The 14,829-nt window shown below is 34.7% G+C and overlaps 2 protein-coding genes and 1 non-coding gene across 4 annotated transcripts; 1 reads left to right on the top strand and 2 right to left on the bottom strand.

The window, feature by feature from the left end:
• Window positions 1–2,186: 2,186 nt before the first annotated feature.
• On the bottom strand, window positions 2,187–2,260 carry TRNAR-UCG (transfer RNA arginine (anticodon UCG)). The gene has a single exon. It is a non-coding gene; the product is annotated as a tRNA-Arg (tRNA).
• Window positions 2,261–2,369: 109 nt separating this feature from the next.
• On the top strand, window positions 2,370–8,009 carry LOC145560094 (uncharacterized). Its single transcript, XM_081621351.1, has 3 exons — window positions 2,370–2,871; window positions 6,179–6,405; window positions 7,587–8,009. Exons 1-3 carry the CDS (start codon window positions 2,648–2,650, stop codon window positions 7,592–7,594), a joined length of 459 nt encoding a protein of 152 aa, XP_081477477.1. The 5' UTR covers window positions 2,370–2,647; the 3' UTR covers window positions 7,595–8,009.
• Window positions 8,010–9,635: 1,626 nt separating this feature from the next.
• On the bottom strand, window positions 9,636–14,605 carry LOC145560095 (putative sulfate transporter 3.4). Of its 2 annotated transcripts, XM_081621353.1 has the most exons (12): window positions 14,007–14,603; window positions 13,515–13,563; window positions 13,223–13,430; window positions 12,246–12,417; window positions 11,966–12,031; window positions 11,729–11,842; window positions 11,474–11,590; window positions 11,227–11,353; window positions 10,840–11,126; window positions 10,556–10,746; window positions 10,387–10,472; window positions 9,636–10,149 (listed from the first exon to the last, which is right to left on the bottom strand). In XM_081621353.1, the coding sequence occupies exons 1-12, from the start codon at window positions 14,397–14,399 to the stop codon at window positions 9,929–9,931; spliced, it is 2,031 nt and encodes a 676-aa protein (XP_081477479.1). In that variant the 5' UTR covers window positions 14,400–14,603; the 3' UTR covers window positions 9,636–9,928. The 2 variants fall into 2 exon arrangements, with proteins under 2 accessions (XP_081477479.1, XP_081477478.1); XM_081621352.1 differs by having other exon boundaries at window positions 11,729–12,031; window positions 14,007–14,605.
• Between the last annotated feature and the right edge of the window lie 224 nt (window positions 14,606–14,829).

The raw sequence follows: 14,829 nt of genomic DNA on the forward strand, positions 1-14,829 counted from the left end.
AACACCAAAAAATAACATTTATGTACTATACAAATTTGACGCAAATGTGACTATTTTTTCATATATAAATAATTAGCATTGGTTAAAATGGATTTTGTGAATTTTTTTTTTTTTTTTTTTTTTAAAAAAAAAAAGGATTTCGTGAATAATGCTAAAATTCAAATTAAGAATGTGTTCTATTCATTTGAATTTTACTTATATGAATTTAATATTACTTATTCGAATTTTTCTTTTTCTTTTTTTTTTTTTTTTTGGTGCACACGAGGGGCAAGCCCCAAAAAGAAGAGAAAGCTAATACAAACTAGAAAGGAAACGGACCCAAAGCAAAAAACAGAAACTAAAAAACAAGAAATCAAAACACAAAAATACTACTACTATCCTCCAACTAAACGAGGTCTCTAATTGCCCATCAAAGGCACCATCCTAGGCCTCGTGACCCCTCCTAAATCCTCCAATAAAACGGCACGAAGATCCTCCGGGACCGCCTCAAAGAGAATAAGTTTTTCCGTTGACACCACTCCAATGTTAGCTAATTTATCTGCCACTTGATTAGCTTCCCTGTAACAATGTCCAACGGTAACCTTCCAACCACTGCGAGTGATTAGAGATTTGCATTTTCGAATTATGTGAAAATAAGGAGAGTTGGGAGGAGTTGGATCCACCAACATTCGGATTATAGTCTCCGAGTCGACTGTAACTTGCACTAACCGATGCCCCCCATTCCACGCAATTGCTAGTCCTCTCATAACCCCCAACAGTTCAGCTTTAGTGCATGAGCATATTCCACAATTGATTGCAAACATCTCATGAAGTTCCCCTCTATGGCCTCGGATAACGCCTCCAGCCCCTGCTGGACCCGGATTACCTTTTGAAGCACCATCTGTGTTGAGTCTAACCCAACCTTCTATTGGGAATTCCCATCGAACAAGAGTCTCTCTATATTTCCTTTTACCCAAAACATTATCCATGATATTGCTATCGAATGCTCGACGGATTTCACCAACTCTGGCTATAATAAAGGCGTTATGATCCAAAGGAATAGATACATCATGATTGAAAGTACGCTCATTTCGCCATCTCCATATCCACCAGCATGTAGTAGCAAAAATAAGAGCCCAGTCTTCACTGTCGCTAGCACTCGTCGATCTCAGATTATCTTCAATCCATTGCCTAGCAGAGGTACTCAGCCACTTAGCATCGAAATTAATTCCGAACTTATTCCAAACTAATCTGGCAGTTGGGCAGTCTCTTAGGACATGGAAAATACTCTCCTCCACATACCCACACGCAAAGCATCTTGGATCCCCTGTTAGGTGACGCATGAATCTAGTTGCATTAGTCATTATTTTTCCATGACTAGCTAACCATAAAAAGAAACGAATTCTCTGAAAGGCTTTTAATTGCCAAATGTGCTTCCACATAGTTCGATCTTCAGCTTCAGCTGGTTGAGTATGCCGCATGATTTGGATGGCTGACTTGATTGAGAAGCCCCCAGACGGAGTACCCTTCCAAGTAATGCAGTCAATTGCCACATCATCAAGCATTAATTCATGAGATTCAATCACTTTGAGAATGTCAGTAGGAAGGTAGTCCGCAAACAACTCCCATCTCCACCCCCGATTCTCATCCCACATGTGATTAACTTTGCATTCCAATATATCATCAGGGGGTCTAGCGACTACATATTCCATCAAAGGGTCATTAGTAGCCCATCGATGCCACCAGAAATTAGTAGCTAACCCATTGCCAACCGCTGATTTGATACCCTTTCGAAGAGTATCCAAATTCTCCACAATACCTCTCCAAGCATTTGAAGAATCTTGCTTTAGAGAGAACATATCAACATCACATCTACCTTGACAATACTTACTTCTCAATACTCTAGACCAGAGAGATTATTAAAAACTTATTTTAATTATATTTTGAACTTTTTTTTTTTCATAATTATAATTTTAGCTTAGGTAACCCTTGTGAGAACTTATTTTTCCTAAATAAAACTTATCTGAACTTATTTTTCCTGAATTGACCTATCTTAAATAAACCGAACTTATTAGACCTAAAATAAGTGTAAATAAGATAAACTAGATAGTGAGTAGACCCGAATATTTATTTAGAAATCGATAGAGTAATCCTATTTATTAATTATAACCCGTGCAAAAAATAGATCACAAACTAAAAAACAAATTCGACCACAGTGGGAGTCGAACCCACGACCTTTTGATCCGAAGTCAAACGCGCTAATCCACTGCGCTATGCGGTCTATTGATGAATATTCTATGTTAATTAATTTACATAAACCCATTTTCTCTCTCCTCACTTTCTTTCTCTGTTTATGTGAAGTGGAAGAATCAGCTGTGTCTCAACGGTCTCCTTTCTTCCCCCTTCTCTCTTCCGATTCACTCATTTTTCACAATTCTGAAACCCTAATTTCAACTATTGCAACAATTCCTCCCCCAAATCTGATCAATTTGATCTTCATCATTCACCCAATTTGTTAATCTTTCTTTCACATCTGATCCGTCGATTTTAATCCAAAAGATCCGAATTTTGGTTTCATGGGTTCCGTAGAACCCTAATTACTGTGATCGAAATTCAGTGTTGATCGAATTTTAGTAGGACAGAAAGAGAGGAGAGAGAAATTAGAGTCATGTTCTTTGGGGCGGTGGTGTGGGACCCATGGATGATCGTCGCTCAAATTGTGTGTTTGCAATGTTTGTATTATGTAACACTGGGATTATTGTTTGCCCTTTTAGTTGGAACTAGGGTTTCAAGAATGAGCCTCTTTTATTTCTTCGATTTCGCCGCTGTTACTGCTTCTACCGTCACTGGTTGGTGTGTCATTGCTTCCTTTCTCCTCACTTCCCTTGCTGGGTAAGCCCATTTTCTTAATTTGTTTCAATTTCTAATAATTTTGGTTATAATTCATCAATTATGTTGTAATCATAGTTTCAGATGTTTTGCTGTATTTGGGGTTTTTTTATTTTTATTTTTGTTAGGTGGGCTTGTATTTTATTGTTAGGTTGAACTTATATTTTGAGAATTATGATCTAGTTTGGACCAATGGGGTAGGACAGTTTTCTGAAGATGCTTGAGGGCTGATGAAGTTGAATAGATTTGGTGATTTGGTTGATTGATTTGGTAAGTTTTATGAAAGAGTAATGAGGGTGCTTTCTGTACTAACTACTAAGAATGATGTTTGATCTGATTTTAGATTTATGATTATGCTTCACGGTGGTTGTTGAAAATTGTTCAAATATAAAAGTCTTTTGTTACTAGGTGTTTGTTGTAGTTCAAATCACAGAAAAGAATTAAAGAAGGGTGGGTACTCAATTATGGATTTTGGTCAATTTCTTTTTGATGAGTAGTTGTACGCAGTTGTGATATAGTGTCATTGTAATGTGGCTTTGAGGTTGATCTGTTTTTGTGCACATGTTGGAGGAGGGGTTTGGTGGGTTTGTGCTATTGTAGCTAATTGTAACCTAAATATATAACTCCACTCAAGAGAATTCAGTGCACTTGTAGGGGCTGGATTGGTTTGCTCTTATGTGGATATTGAAGCATATGAATCATAGACTGATGGAGTCAAAACTGTTGTCCAATTCAGGAGATTGTTAGATAGGTTGTGTTTTATGTACTAGTTTGGCTTTGTTGGAAGAGCACAGTTCTAAGGACTAGTTGTAATGTCTTCTGTGATTGCAACCGAAAGCTAGATGTATGAAGTAAGAAACAATTTTTCATTTTAGCTCCCAAAATGGCTAACAAGAGGAGTTGTATTTATTTCATGAATAAAGGGTGATGAGACAATTGGAAGTTAACATCAGATCGCCTCTTAATATGGCCAATAGTTTAGAGTTGAGAATTTTTTATTTTTTTGGTGGGTACCAACTACCAAGACATAAGTAGTTATGAGTAAAAGATCTTTGAGTGAGGAGGATGTTAAAGAATATTAGTGACATAGAAGTTTGACTCTGGACTCCTCTATTCCTAGCTTTCTCTTATATTTTGTCAATAAGAGTATTGTTGAAGGCATTGGATGCTAGTAGAACATGAATGGATGAACAAGGGCATGGATTCTAATCTACTTTGTTTGCTCCTTTGAAATAAGTCTTAGCGGTAAAATATTTAGGGAAGTTTTTAGACAGAGTGAAAGGCATCTAAAGATTGCTCCTAAGAGAAGGTTCTTAGGCCTATTTATGTGATTACTATTAGGTTTTGCTCCTTTTTTTAAGGACTATTATGGACGCTATGGGCTTTTGTGCTGTTAGGAACTTGTTTTTCATTAGCAGATCATTATGTTTTATTGTACCCCTTTTTTTTTTTTTTGTGGAGATGAGCCTAGATTTTCTTACAAGTTGGCATTGGAAAGACCTTTGTTGTAGATTTTTCAAAAGTTATAAAAGTGAATGCATTTAGCTTTATGAGCTAGATTTGAATTTGTCTCGGATTCTCAGTATTGCATATGGTACTTTTGATTGAAAGATATCATAGGAGGACTGGTCCCTTTAAAGACGTATAATATGAACGTTTAATATGAAGATGTCATCTTCGCCATCTTTTCTGGCCAATGGTGGATGCCTCCGGCTTGTTAAATAGAAGAAAGTAAATGGTTATGGTAGACTCAATTCAAGTTATTTGAGAGGGACTCTTTGCCTTTTCATTTCTGATTTGTCTGATATTGCTCTTCTCTCATAAAGGTTATGTTACAAGCATCTTATTAATGGGCAATACTGCTGGTTCTTTTTTTTTTTTTTTTTTTTTTTTTTTTGGGACAGGGAGAAGGGAAGGGGGGGGGGGGGTGTTGTTTTGTAGAAAAAGGCTACAAACTAAGTGTGGAAGTTTTTTTTTTTTTCTCATTCTTAAGTCCACATTTTTCAGTCTTAAGACATGTAAGTGGAAGTACCAAAAGTTTTTTTTGAAGACATGAAAGCATTTAACAGCTGAATTGCCAGCATTGATGGGGTATTAAGATTCTATTTGGATTGATTAAATGGCCATATGAGTATGTAGGAGATATCCTGAGAATTAGCTTACATGTTGTGATGTTGATGAGCTTGAAGTTAGATATTGATGTTATACTATTTTTATTCTTGGAATAAAAGTTGATCCACATCAAAGTTTAGTTTCTGTTTTAGAGAAGAACTACACAAATAAGCTACCAAGGAAGTTTATAATGAATATCGTGCAAAGTTGCAAACCATTATGCTGTACTGTTGCGACAGTTATGAAAATAAATTGGGGAGAGGAAATTAAATGACTCAACTTTATACAGCAGCCTAGTTGGAAGCCTGAGGCATTTTACCATGACTGAATATTGTCTTTGGAGTTGTTCATGTTAGTAGATGTGTTGAGACACCTATTATATATCCTATTGAAGTGCTGCAAACAAGAATGGATGGTAAAAAAAAACATCTTAAATTATGGGATGATTTATGCTTATGGAGACAATTTAAGACTAGTTGGAAACTTTGATAATAAATGGGTCTCTGACCAAGATGAAAGAGAAAGTACTACTGAATGGACGTACACCTTTCATCTGGACTTTGAAAAACAGACAGTAGTAACTTGGTAACACCATCAACTTGTGAAGAGTTTTTAGCAGCTTCGACAACAATTGATGCATTTTGTTTGAGGAATCTTCTTCAAAAATTAGACTACATATTTTATTAATCAAATTAGCATAGAATTTAATGCATTATTGCAGAGTTTTTAAGCATTATTTTGGGGGGGGGGGGGGGGGGGAGGGGGGATGTTGTTTCATGCCTTTGGTGTCTACTAATTTTATTTTATTTTTTCTTTCTATTGGGCTGTCTTTTCTCTTGCATGGAGTAGACTGTGAGTACTTGATTGTAATACATCAACAAACCTATAAAGAATGCGATTGTACCAATAATCAGTGTTCTGAACTAGAACTTAGTCCAATGGGGTTGGATATGGGTGCCTGTGATCAGCAGATGGTTGAACCACATAATGCCTTTGCAGTAATGGAAATGAAAATTTACTAGCTTTTCATTCTTTCTAACCTAGCGTAATCTTTTGCTGACTTGTATAAGATATATCTTGGTGTTTTCTTATCTCCTTTTTCAAGTGCATATTAAGTTCTGAAACAGTTTATTTAGAATTGATCATAATTCTTAGATGTCATTAAAGATCTAATTTATGAAATTTCATCTATGATCAGAGCTGGCTATCTACTTTATCTGGTCGAGAGGGCAAAAAAGTGCTTAGATTTTTCCGCAACTATCTACATCATCCATCTCATCATTTGTGTTGTGTATGGTGGATGGCCTTCGTCATTTACGTGGTGGATTGTTAATATCGCTGGACTTGCAGTTATGGCATTACTTGGTGAATACTTGTGCATAAGACGTGAACTTCGGGAGATTCCTATTACTCGTTTACGTTCAAGTAAGCAAATAATCATTTTACACCTTGACATTTAATTTTTTTATTTCAAAACTCTAGTTTTCAGTGATCTGTAGCTGTATATTTTATTCTGTGTATATCTGTGATATACTCGTTATATGGCTGCTTCAAAAAAATCCTTAACTTCTTAGCTCTTTTATTTTTCTTTCTAGCAAGTGCCAATAATGAACATATGAGAAGACATTACCAACTAGTGATTCAAATCAATTTTTTTAATGCTGTTTCCAAGGCTAGAATACACCTGCACCAAATGGGCTGATAGCAAACATCCTAAACTTAGCTTGTATATTCTGGCATCTTTGTGATTATTCTGTTATATATTATGATGATACCCTTATACTGGACCAGAATGCTTGTATATTGAACCTTTTGTTTCTGTACTTCAAAATGTTGTTGTCTTACCTATGGAAAATCATTCCCCACTAGGTCAGTGACATGAGTAGTCTGGGCTTGAAAGACCTTAGGTCTGAGGCTTGGTCTGAATGCTCTGTCATTTGTTCGAGCTCCTTGTATCCCCCTATTGTCATTAATGTTTCAAGGTCTATAATGAGTTGTGTTTCTGGCTTGTAGATCCACTGGTTTAGGACTGTTTGCAGTGGCTACTAGAGGAGGCAGCTGCAGACTGGAATTTGTAGGATTCACTTCCTAACTTGTTGGGGGGTTTCAGGTGTTAATCGCATGTTATGGTCTTAATGGGATAGGAATTTTCTGGTCTTGATGGTACCATGAATTACCTTGTGATATATGCATGGGGTATGGTTTTTCTAGTCTTGATGGTATGTTGAATTACTTTGTGATATAGTCTGGTTTAGTGCGATTGGATAATAGTCTCATGTGGGATGAAGTTGGTAATTCAGATTAGGCAGATATTATTATATTAAGCTTTAGGTGAAGTTAGGGTGTTTCAGTTTGCAAAATGGTAACACTTATGAAGATGATTGCTTTTTTCTTCATCTCTTGGGAGTTGTTTGGTTGATTGCTTTGCCTAATGGGAAGTGTGTTTGGTATCAGTTTGTTGCTCTGTTCATGGTCGAAATGCATATAACTTGAAATTCGAAGTTGAGAGCATGTAATTCTTGTGCAATTGTTTTTCTTATTGACCGAAAATCCAAAATGAATTATATCCATAAACTGTGTTCTAATTTGACACTTTGCTTGTACAGATGTATGATTGACCGGAAAAACTTATGTGAGAGAAATTGTTATTCTTAACTTGGAATTGGTGGCTTTGCTCTCTAAGGCGCTTGTGGAGGAAACTTAAGTATATATAGATTATCAAGTTATATTTCACGAGGATGTATCGACTGGAGCGCTTTACACGGAGCTCTTATTGTTTTGGTTGATTCCACATGGGAGCAACACTTAGCAAGAGTTAAAAAGGTATTTTGAAACATAGAGCTTTTGCTGTTACTAGGTACGCATAGTTTTCCAAGAACTTGTAAAATCTCTAGGCATCTTCTCAAGAGGATCAATCAATTGTTCAGATTTCATTTAATCAAATCTCAATTAGATTCATTGGTTGTCCATTGTTTTGTACCGTTATTTTTTTCTTGACAATAGAAAATCTTTGGTGTTGCTGGCATGAACTCCTCCTGTACAACTTTTGGCTTTCTTTGTTTGTCTGTTTTTTTGTGCATGCATTCGTCTCTGCACTCTTGCTTGCATTTATTTTTTACGCAACTAGAATCACATTTGTATGCTCTACTCAATTGTATGTCCGCCTTATTGAAAGAAGCTATTTCGGCTTTCAATTCAGTGTATCCTCCTTACGAAAGAGAGGACATTATTTTGAGACCAAGAACTCTATATTCTAACAATTACTGTACCAAATCCACAGAATTATCTATGTAAATAATCGAAGTGGAGCCATAAAAGAAGATAGAAGTGACATCTTAATTATCCATTTAGTTAGTATAGATAACAATTATTGAAATGCTATCTTCATTTCATTGTTCTTTGTGGGTGGAGACAATCAATAGGTAAAATCTAGAAGCAAGTAAAAAGTAGCCAATTGTCTCAGTAATTGTTGCTGCCCTCTTAGCCATATCCATTTGTTTTCCATCTCCTTTTACAAAAGTCTATAATACATTGATAGGACATGAAGAAGGTACACCCAAAGCAAAGTTTTGAAGTTCTCAAATCCATGTTCTAGAGCATGAATTTTGCCTTGTACGTACGCGAGTTGGTGTGAGGAAATTGTACCTTCCACGTTTAGGACCTATAAGTATAAGGCCGATTTTGGGTTGTGTCAAGATATCGTGTGTTATGCAAACATCGCGTTTGGGTAGATTCCGCCATAGAGATTGGTAAATAGTGTACATCTCATGAGTCCCTAAAAAGAAATTGTTGAAAAGTAGTTTGCATTGGGCAAAATTCATAGATAAGTGCATTTATGTTAAGGTGTTAAGGATAAGAATGTTTCAACAATGGTGCTAAAGATATGGTTGTTCATATTTTGAGCTTTTATCAATCATAGTGATAATTATTTATTATATTTTAAGCACTTTTACACTGTGAAATTAGTGAACTTTTAACTTTTTTAAGTAGTTAAACATAAAATCATACACTTGTGACAAAGAGATAGATCAATTTTGGAGTGATTACTGCTACACCCTACAGTCAATGGTTGAGAGAGTCAACTCATCAAGTTGGAAGTTGAGCCCCATCACAAATATTGCATTTTACCAAAAGTATATTACAAACAAAGACTTCTATAGTTCTATATCATATCAAAAATATTAGTGCTCTTTTTTCTTTTTTTTTTTTTTTTTTTTTTTTTTTTTTTTTTTTTTTTTTTTTTTTTTGTGATTGATAAAGATTGACTCATCTTTAAGATGAGAAGGCAGTTTTCATGGTTTCTATTTATCAAAAAAAGAAACCAAAAAAAAATTTGATTCTATTTTGAAAAAGTAGAAATGTGGTAGGGTTACCTAGTCTATAATATGCTTATCAACATTCATAAATTGGCTTAATGGTTTGTACTGTTGTTTCTTCTAATATTATTTTTCAGAATCTTGTTAATGGGGTATCCCATTTTGTGTCAAAAATCTGTACTAATCAGCCAAATTTATATACACACTTTTCTTCCCTTTTCTCCAACCTTTCATTAATATAAATTTGAAGCTTTTCTTTCTAATCAACAGATTAATTATTCTTTTGATAAGGTTATTTAAAATGAAAGCGAAAACGACAAAATGGAAGGAAAAAGAACATAAAAATAACGGTATTTGCCTACCGTCACTAATTTTCACTATTATTAAATAGGTAATCACAGGGTAATTTGGCTATTTCGCGCAACTTTTCTTCCATTATTTTTTTCCGAAAGGACCAAGACCTACTTTTAAAAAAAAAAAAAGGCCTCAAAATCTCCTCCTTGAAAGAGCTGGAACTTGATGGTTCACATTAGTTACATTTATGGTACTGCTACAACTCTGCTAGACTAATTCTAACCTAAAATGATTCCAATTATATTTTATGTCTACTTGAATTGTCTCTTGGAGGTTGGTTAAGGTTGAGCTTTCCATGATGATGAAATATCAGCTATCGCTTCTCCGACTGTCAAGTAAAGCCCTTGTGTGCCAAAGGATTCTATGACTTTTGAAACGTGCAGTTTTTCCATCACGTTTCCTGCTGGATTTGCTAGTACTAGTTGCAGTGACATTCTATCAAGCATCTTCCTAAGCTCGCCAAGCAGTTCAATCCCACTTGTATCTATAGCTGTTACGGCTGCATAAAAGAAATTGCAAATAGGTGAATTAGGTGGTGTACTTACGCGTATCATTCAGTGTAGGGTGGGTTGTCGGGTAAGGGTTGGTCTAGACAAACTCGACAATATATGTAACAAGAAAGTGACTGACAAAATTGTGAGATGTGCATAGTTCAAAATATAGGCACGTTATGTAGCAACTTGAAAGTAGTTGCTTGAGCTAAAGAAAAAATAGGGGATGCTAGATTTAAACTTACCACTCATGTCTAAGATTACGCATTTCATCACGCTGTCATTGTTAGCTTTGATTCGCTCTTCCTCCTCTCGAACCCATCCTAGTATTCTGTATCACAAGTTGTGTTAGAATAATTAAAATTTAATAAATATCTATTTTTGAATGCCATGAGATTAGGATAGTAATCGAACCTCTCCTGAAGATAGGTCGAGTTTGCAAAGTAGATAGGAGACTCAATAGCGAGGATGAGGAACGAAGGGATCCTCATTGCTTCTCTATATCTACCAAGGCTTTGGTAAGTTTGAGTTCCGGGAATGTTTCCTAGAACATTTGTGTTTGGCCTAGTGACATGAAGCAAAATTTTGAACACCGAAATTCCTACCTGTAAAATGATTGTTTCATTATATCATGAGGCTGTCATTCACAGGACTTTATATGATCTTTTACTTAAAGAGTATGAAACAGATTGACTTACAGCAATAGCAAGTCCTAGAGGAACTGAAACAAAGAGGACGCCGAAGAAGGAGCATACACAAGCCAAGAAATCAAGTTTATCAACCTTCCACAAATGAATAGCAGATTGGTAATCGATCAAACCAATGACTGCTGTGATGATGATAGCAGCTAAGATAACAGTCGGCGTGTAATGGAACAGAGGCATGAGGAACAGAAGAGTAATGAGGACTGCTGATGCCATGACTATGTTTGAGATCGCGGTTTTAGCTCCTGCATTATAGTTCACTGCAGACCTTGAAAATGATCCTGCACATTATGATTTGAAGAAATAATTAGCTAAACATCAGGGAAAAAATATCATAAACTGTGTTCCTCAAGTATAGATTATAGAATATGAGATTATTACCTGTTGTGACATAGCAAGAAGAGCAAGAACCCGCCATATTCATGAGACCAATCGCCATCATTTCTTTGTTACCATCAACTTGGTAGTTGTTAAGGGCTGCAAATGTTCTTCCAACAGCTATTCCTTCCTACAAATAAGAAAGGGGACGAAAGATATACATGTAAGTTTCGATCTTTTGCAAGAAAAGTACTTCGTATATTGTTGGACAAATGATTCATGATTGTAAATTAGTATGCAGAATGCTTACAGTGAGAGCAAGAATGCCGCTAACAAGGCCGGTTTTGATGGCAAGAACGAGATAAGAGCCACTGAAATAGAGCATGTTTGCTGAAGGTGGGTTGAGGCCCTTAGGCAAGTGACCAATCTAGTATATTGCAAAAGAACAGCATGATATTATTAGATGTCTAAACAATGCCTTAAATTCTTCAAATGTACCATCTTTTTTATATATAATATGATGTAATTTATGTATGAAATCCAAGTATTTATATAATTTTCTTACAATTGGGATACGTTGAGGATTTGGCTTAATAGCGAACACCATGATTGTAGAGACGATAACTGATGTTAATGGTGCAGCTGCTGATAACCAGAACAGCTTAGGCCTTTTGGCACTCTGGGTAAAAAAAAAAATTAGAAAGAACAAAAAATGTGTCAATACATAGTATAAATCAAATAAAATTGTAAAAATACAACAACAAAAACAAAAGAAGAAAAACAATAGCAAAATGCTACTTACAATATGTCTTGCTGAAAGAAGAAAGAAAAGGAAGCATAAGCCCATTAAAATTATTGGCCAAGCCCACTGTCGTCCCAAAAAATAAAAAATTATCAATATCAACCCTATTCATTAACTATAAAATTTTAAATAGAATTACAGTTCTAGACAACGGACATTTTTTTAAAAATACTTGTACTCGTAGGTTATACTCCGTAAAAGACCTACGAGTACAAGTATAAGTATACACCGATAAAAATGAGAAGGAATATATACGGAAAAACATAATCACGTAGAATACCTCGTCTTTGTACTTCAAAACAGAGGACAAAACAGGAATGATCTGCATTTGGTTAGTAAAGTGGACCATCCCAAGTAAACCCTTGAGCTGTTGCAATGACACTATGACTGCTGCCCCAGCCATAAATCCTATTAGGGTTGCTTTTGACAGAAAATCTATCACAAATCCCAACCTGCAATTAAACCCACAGATTTTTGAATTTATTACTTTCAACTACAAAATTACAAATTGCTACTTTAAATTTATTTATTTTTCACAAATTTTTTTAAAAAAAATTATTTATTTCAATTTTGGGTATATCTCTTTCTGTAATAGTCCAAATTCCTTTGGCTCTTTCTATTAATCATCCCACCGCTATATAATTCTTTATTTTGGGAACATGGAGTAATTCATTGCACTATCATCATTTAGTGTGGAAGAGTGTCTTAAATAGTACGGAGTATGAAGTACGTACCGACATCGGGTGGTGTCGATTGTCAACTAGTTTAGCTCATAACTCTCAAAAAAACTTTTACTCCGTATTTATTTTATAGAAACATTACTTGTATTGTCTAAATAAATGACGTCACTTTTAAGTCAAGAGCTATCTTTCACGATAAAAAACGGTTAATATAGTGATATTACAAAACCGCTTATATGCCATCACATACATATAAAAATTATGAAAAAATCACTTGAATTTGTAAGTTGTAAGTTATTTATCATGTGTTATTATCTTAATACGATGTATTCTAAAATATTTACATTTTTTCTTATAATTTTTACAAATAGATTATAAACATACCAATTGTCAAAGTTGTATACATATTATGCCTAAAACAATTCACATGTAAGATCACATACATAATGATGTTTTTTTGCCATTAAATGTGTTTCAACTATTTTTTCCAACCCACCCAAAAAAGAATATTCTTAGAATATTCTCCAAAAAAAAAAAGGTGTTGAAACCCAAAAAAAAAGGAGAAAAAATAACAAACCTGAGAAAACCAAGAGCAGCTTGAAAAACACCAGCAAAAAAGGTAGAAGTAAAAGCAAGCTTAAGATAAAGAATTGGTTCTTCAGTTGGAGAAACAACTTCACTTAGCATTGTTCCCATTACTAATGAAGCTATTGAAACTGGGCCCACTGCTAAATGCTTTGAACTCCCTAGTATTGAGTATATCAATGGTGGCACAAAGCTTGAATCTACACGACGAACAATCGACGTATAAACAGGAAGTACTTTTAAAAACGGATGTAGTAAAAAAAAAAAAATTATGAGTAGCTTACATAGGCCAATGATTGGTGGTAGGTTGGCTAGCTTTGCATAGCTGATTCCCTGCAATCCAAGTAATGAAGTAATGTAAGATTTTGTTAATTAAATTCTTTGACTAAGACTTCTCATTCAATATATCATTATAAAACAAAAATTTTAAATTAAAATAAAAATCTAAAATCGGGCTACTTATAAGCATTAAATATCTTATGGATCACTGTATTGTAGTACTACGCATAAAGTTGGCCAGCTACTAAAATCATGGATCATTCCATGAATTTAGATATTTACTATTTCTACTTAATTTTCATATACTCTACTCATTCATAAGTCATAAATCCAGCAAAATATCATAATTTAAAAATATGAAGAAGAAAAAAAAAACAGAATTTTGTGCACTTTTATAACAAACTAATATAAGTTTTTTGCGCTCCTAACTTTGTTTTTCTGATAAAAATAAAATACCGACGTATGTGGTGCACGAACCAGACAAAAAAAAAATATACCTGAGGGATGGCAAGGCTAGCAATGGTGAGGCCAGAAATAAGATCAGCCCTAAAAAGCTTAAGACTATAAGTGGGACCCCATTGAAAAACAGGGAATAAAAACTCAAGAGTAAGAATAAATTTCTTAAGCCATGTTTGGTTGTTGAATTTATGGAATGGATTATCTGGGAAGAATATATCTGAAACCCTGTGTTTTAGTTTTTGGAGAGTGCTTCTTTTTGGTGGCAAACAAACACGGTGTAATTCTGTTGGAGATGAAGGGTGGTTTGGTAATTGCACCACCATTGTTTGTGCTGTTGTATTATTAATATTGTTGTTGTGATTTGGGATGATATTGAGAGTTGTTTCAAAACAATGATTCTCATCTTCTACTCTATTTGAGTTTACTCCCATTTTTCTTTTTTAGATTTTAGAAAAATGGGAAAATTATGAAGTTTTGATTAGAGGATAATTTGGAGAGAGTGTGTGTTTTGGGTTGAGTGAAATGAGAGGGGGATTGGAATTGGAATTTATAGGGGTGGGTGTTATAGGTGGTGAGAAGGGTATTTTGGTAATTTAATATTTTAAATTTTTTTAATTAAAAAAATAATATTAAGGAATTGTTTGGAGAGTGTGTGTTTGAGCTAGAGTTGTAGGAATGAAGGGTGATGGGAATTGGAATTTATAGGGGTGGGTGTTATGAGGAGAATTGGTGTAAGTGTTGTAAAGGGTATTTTCGTAATTTAGCGTTTTACTTTTTTCTTTTTTCTTTTTTTTTTTTTGGGAAACATTTCTTTCGAAAAAAAAGGATGTTGTTAGTGGACCAATAAGGTATGTACATGAA

The sequence above is a fragment of the Chenopodium album genome, chromosome 9, assembly GCF_948465745.1.
Source record: "Chenopodium album chromosome 9, dcCheAlbu1.1, whole genome shotgun sequence".
Classification (NCBI taxonomy): Eukaryota; Viridiplantae; Streptophyta; class Magnoliopsida; order Caryophyllales; family Amaranthaceae; genus Chenopodium; species Chenopodium album.

Bases quoted from the DNA above. Each gene is read 5' to 3' on its own strand.
- LOC145560095 (XM_081621352.1), bottom strand. From the start codon at position 14,399: ATGGGAGTAAACTCAAATAGAGTAGAAGATGAGAATCATTGTTTTGAA. The intron at 11,591-11,728 runs GTAAGAAAATTA...GCAATATACTAG, and splicing joins ATCCTCAACGTATCCCAATT to ATTGGTCACTTGCCTAAGGG. The intron at 10,473-10,555 runs GTTCGATTACTA...CTTGTGATACAG, and splicing joins TCGACCTATCTTCAGGAGAG to AATACTAGGATGGGTTCGAG.
- LOC145560094 (XM_081621351.1), top strand. From the start codon at position 2,648: ATGTTCTTTGGGGCGGTGGTGTGGGACCCATGGATGATCGTCGCTCAA. The intron at 2,872-6,178 runs GTAAGCCCATTT...ATCTATGATCAG, and splicing joins CTCCTCACTTCCCTTGCTGG to AGCTGGCTATCTACTTTATC.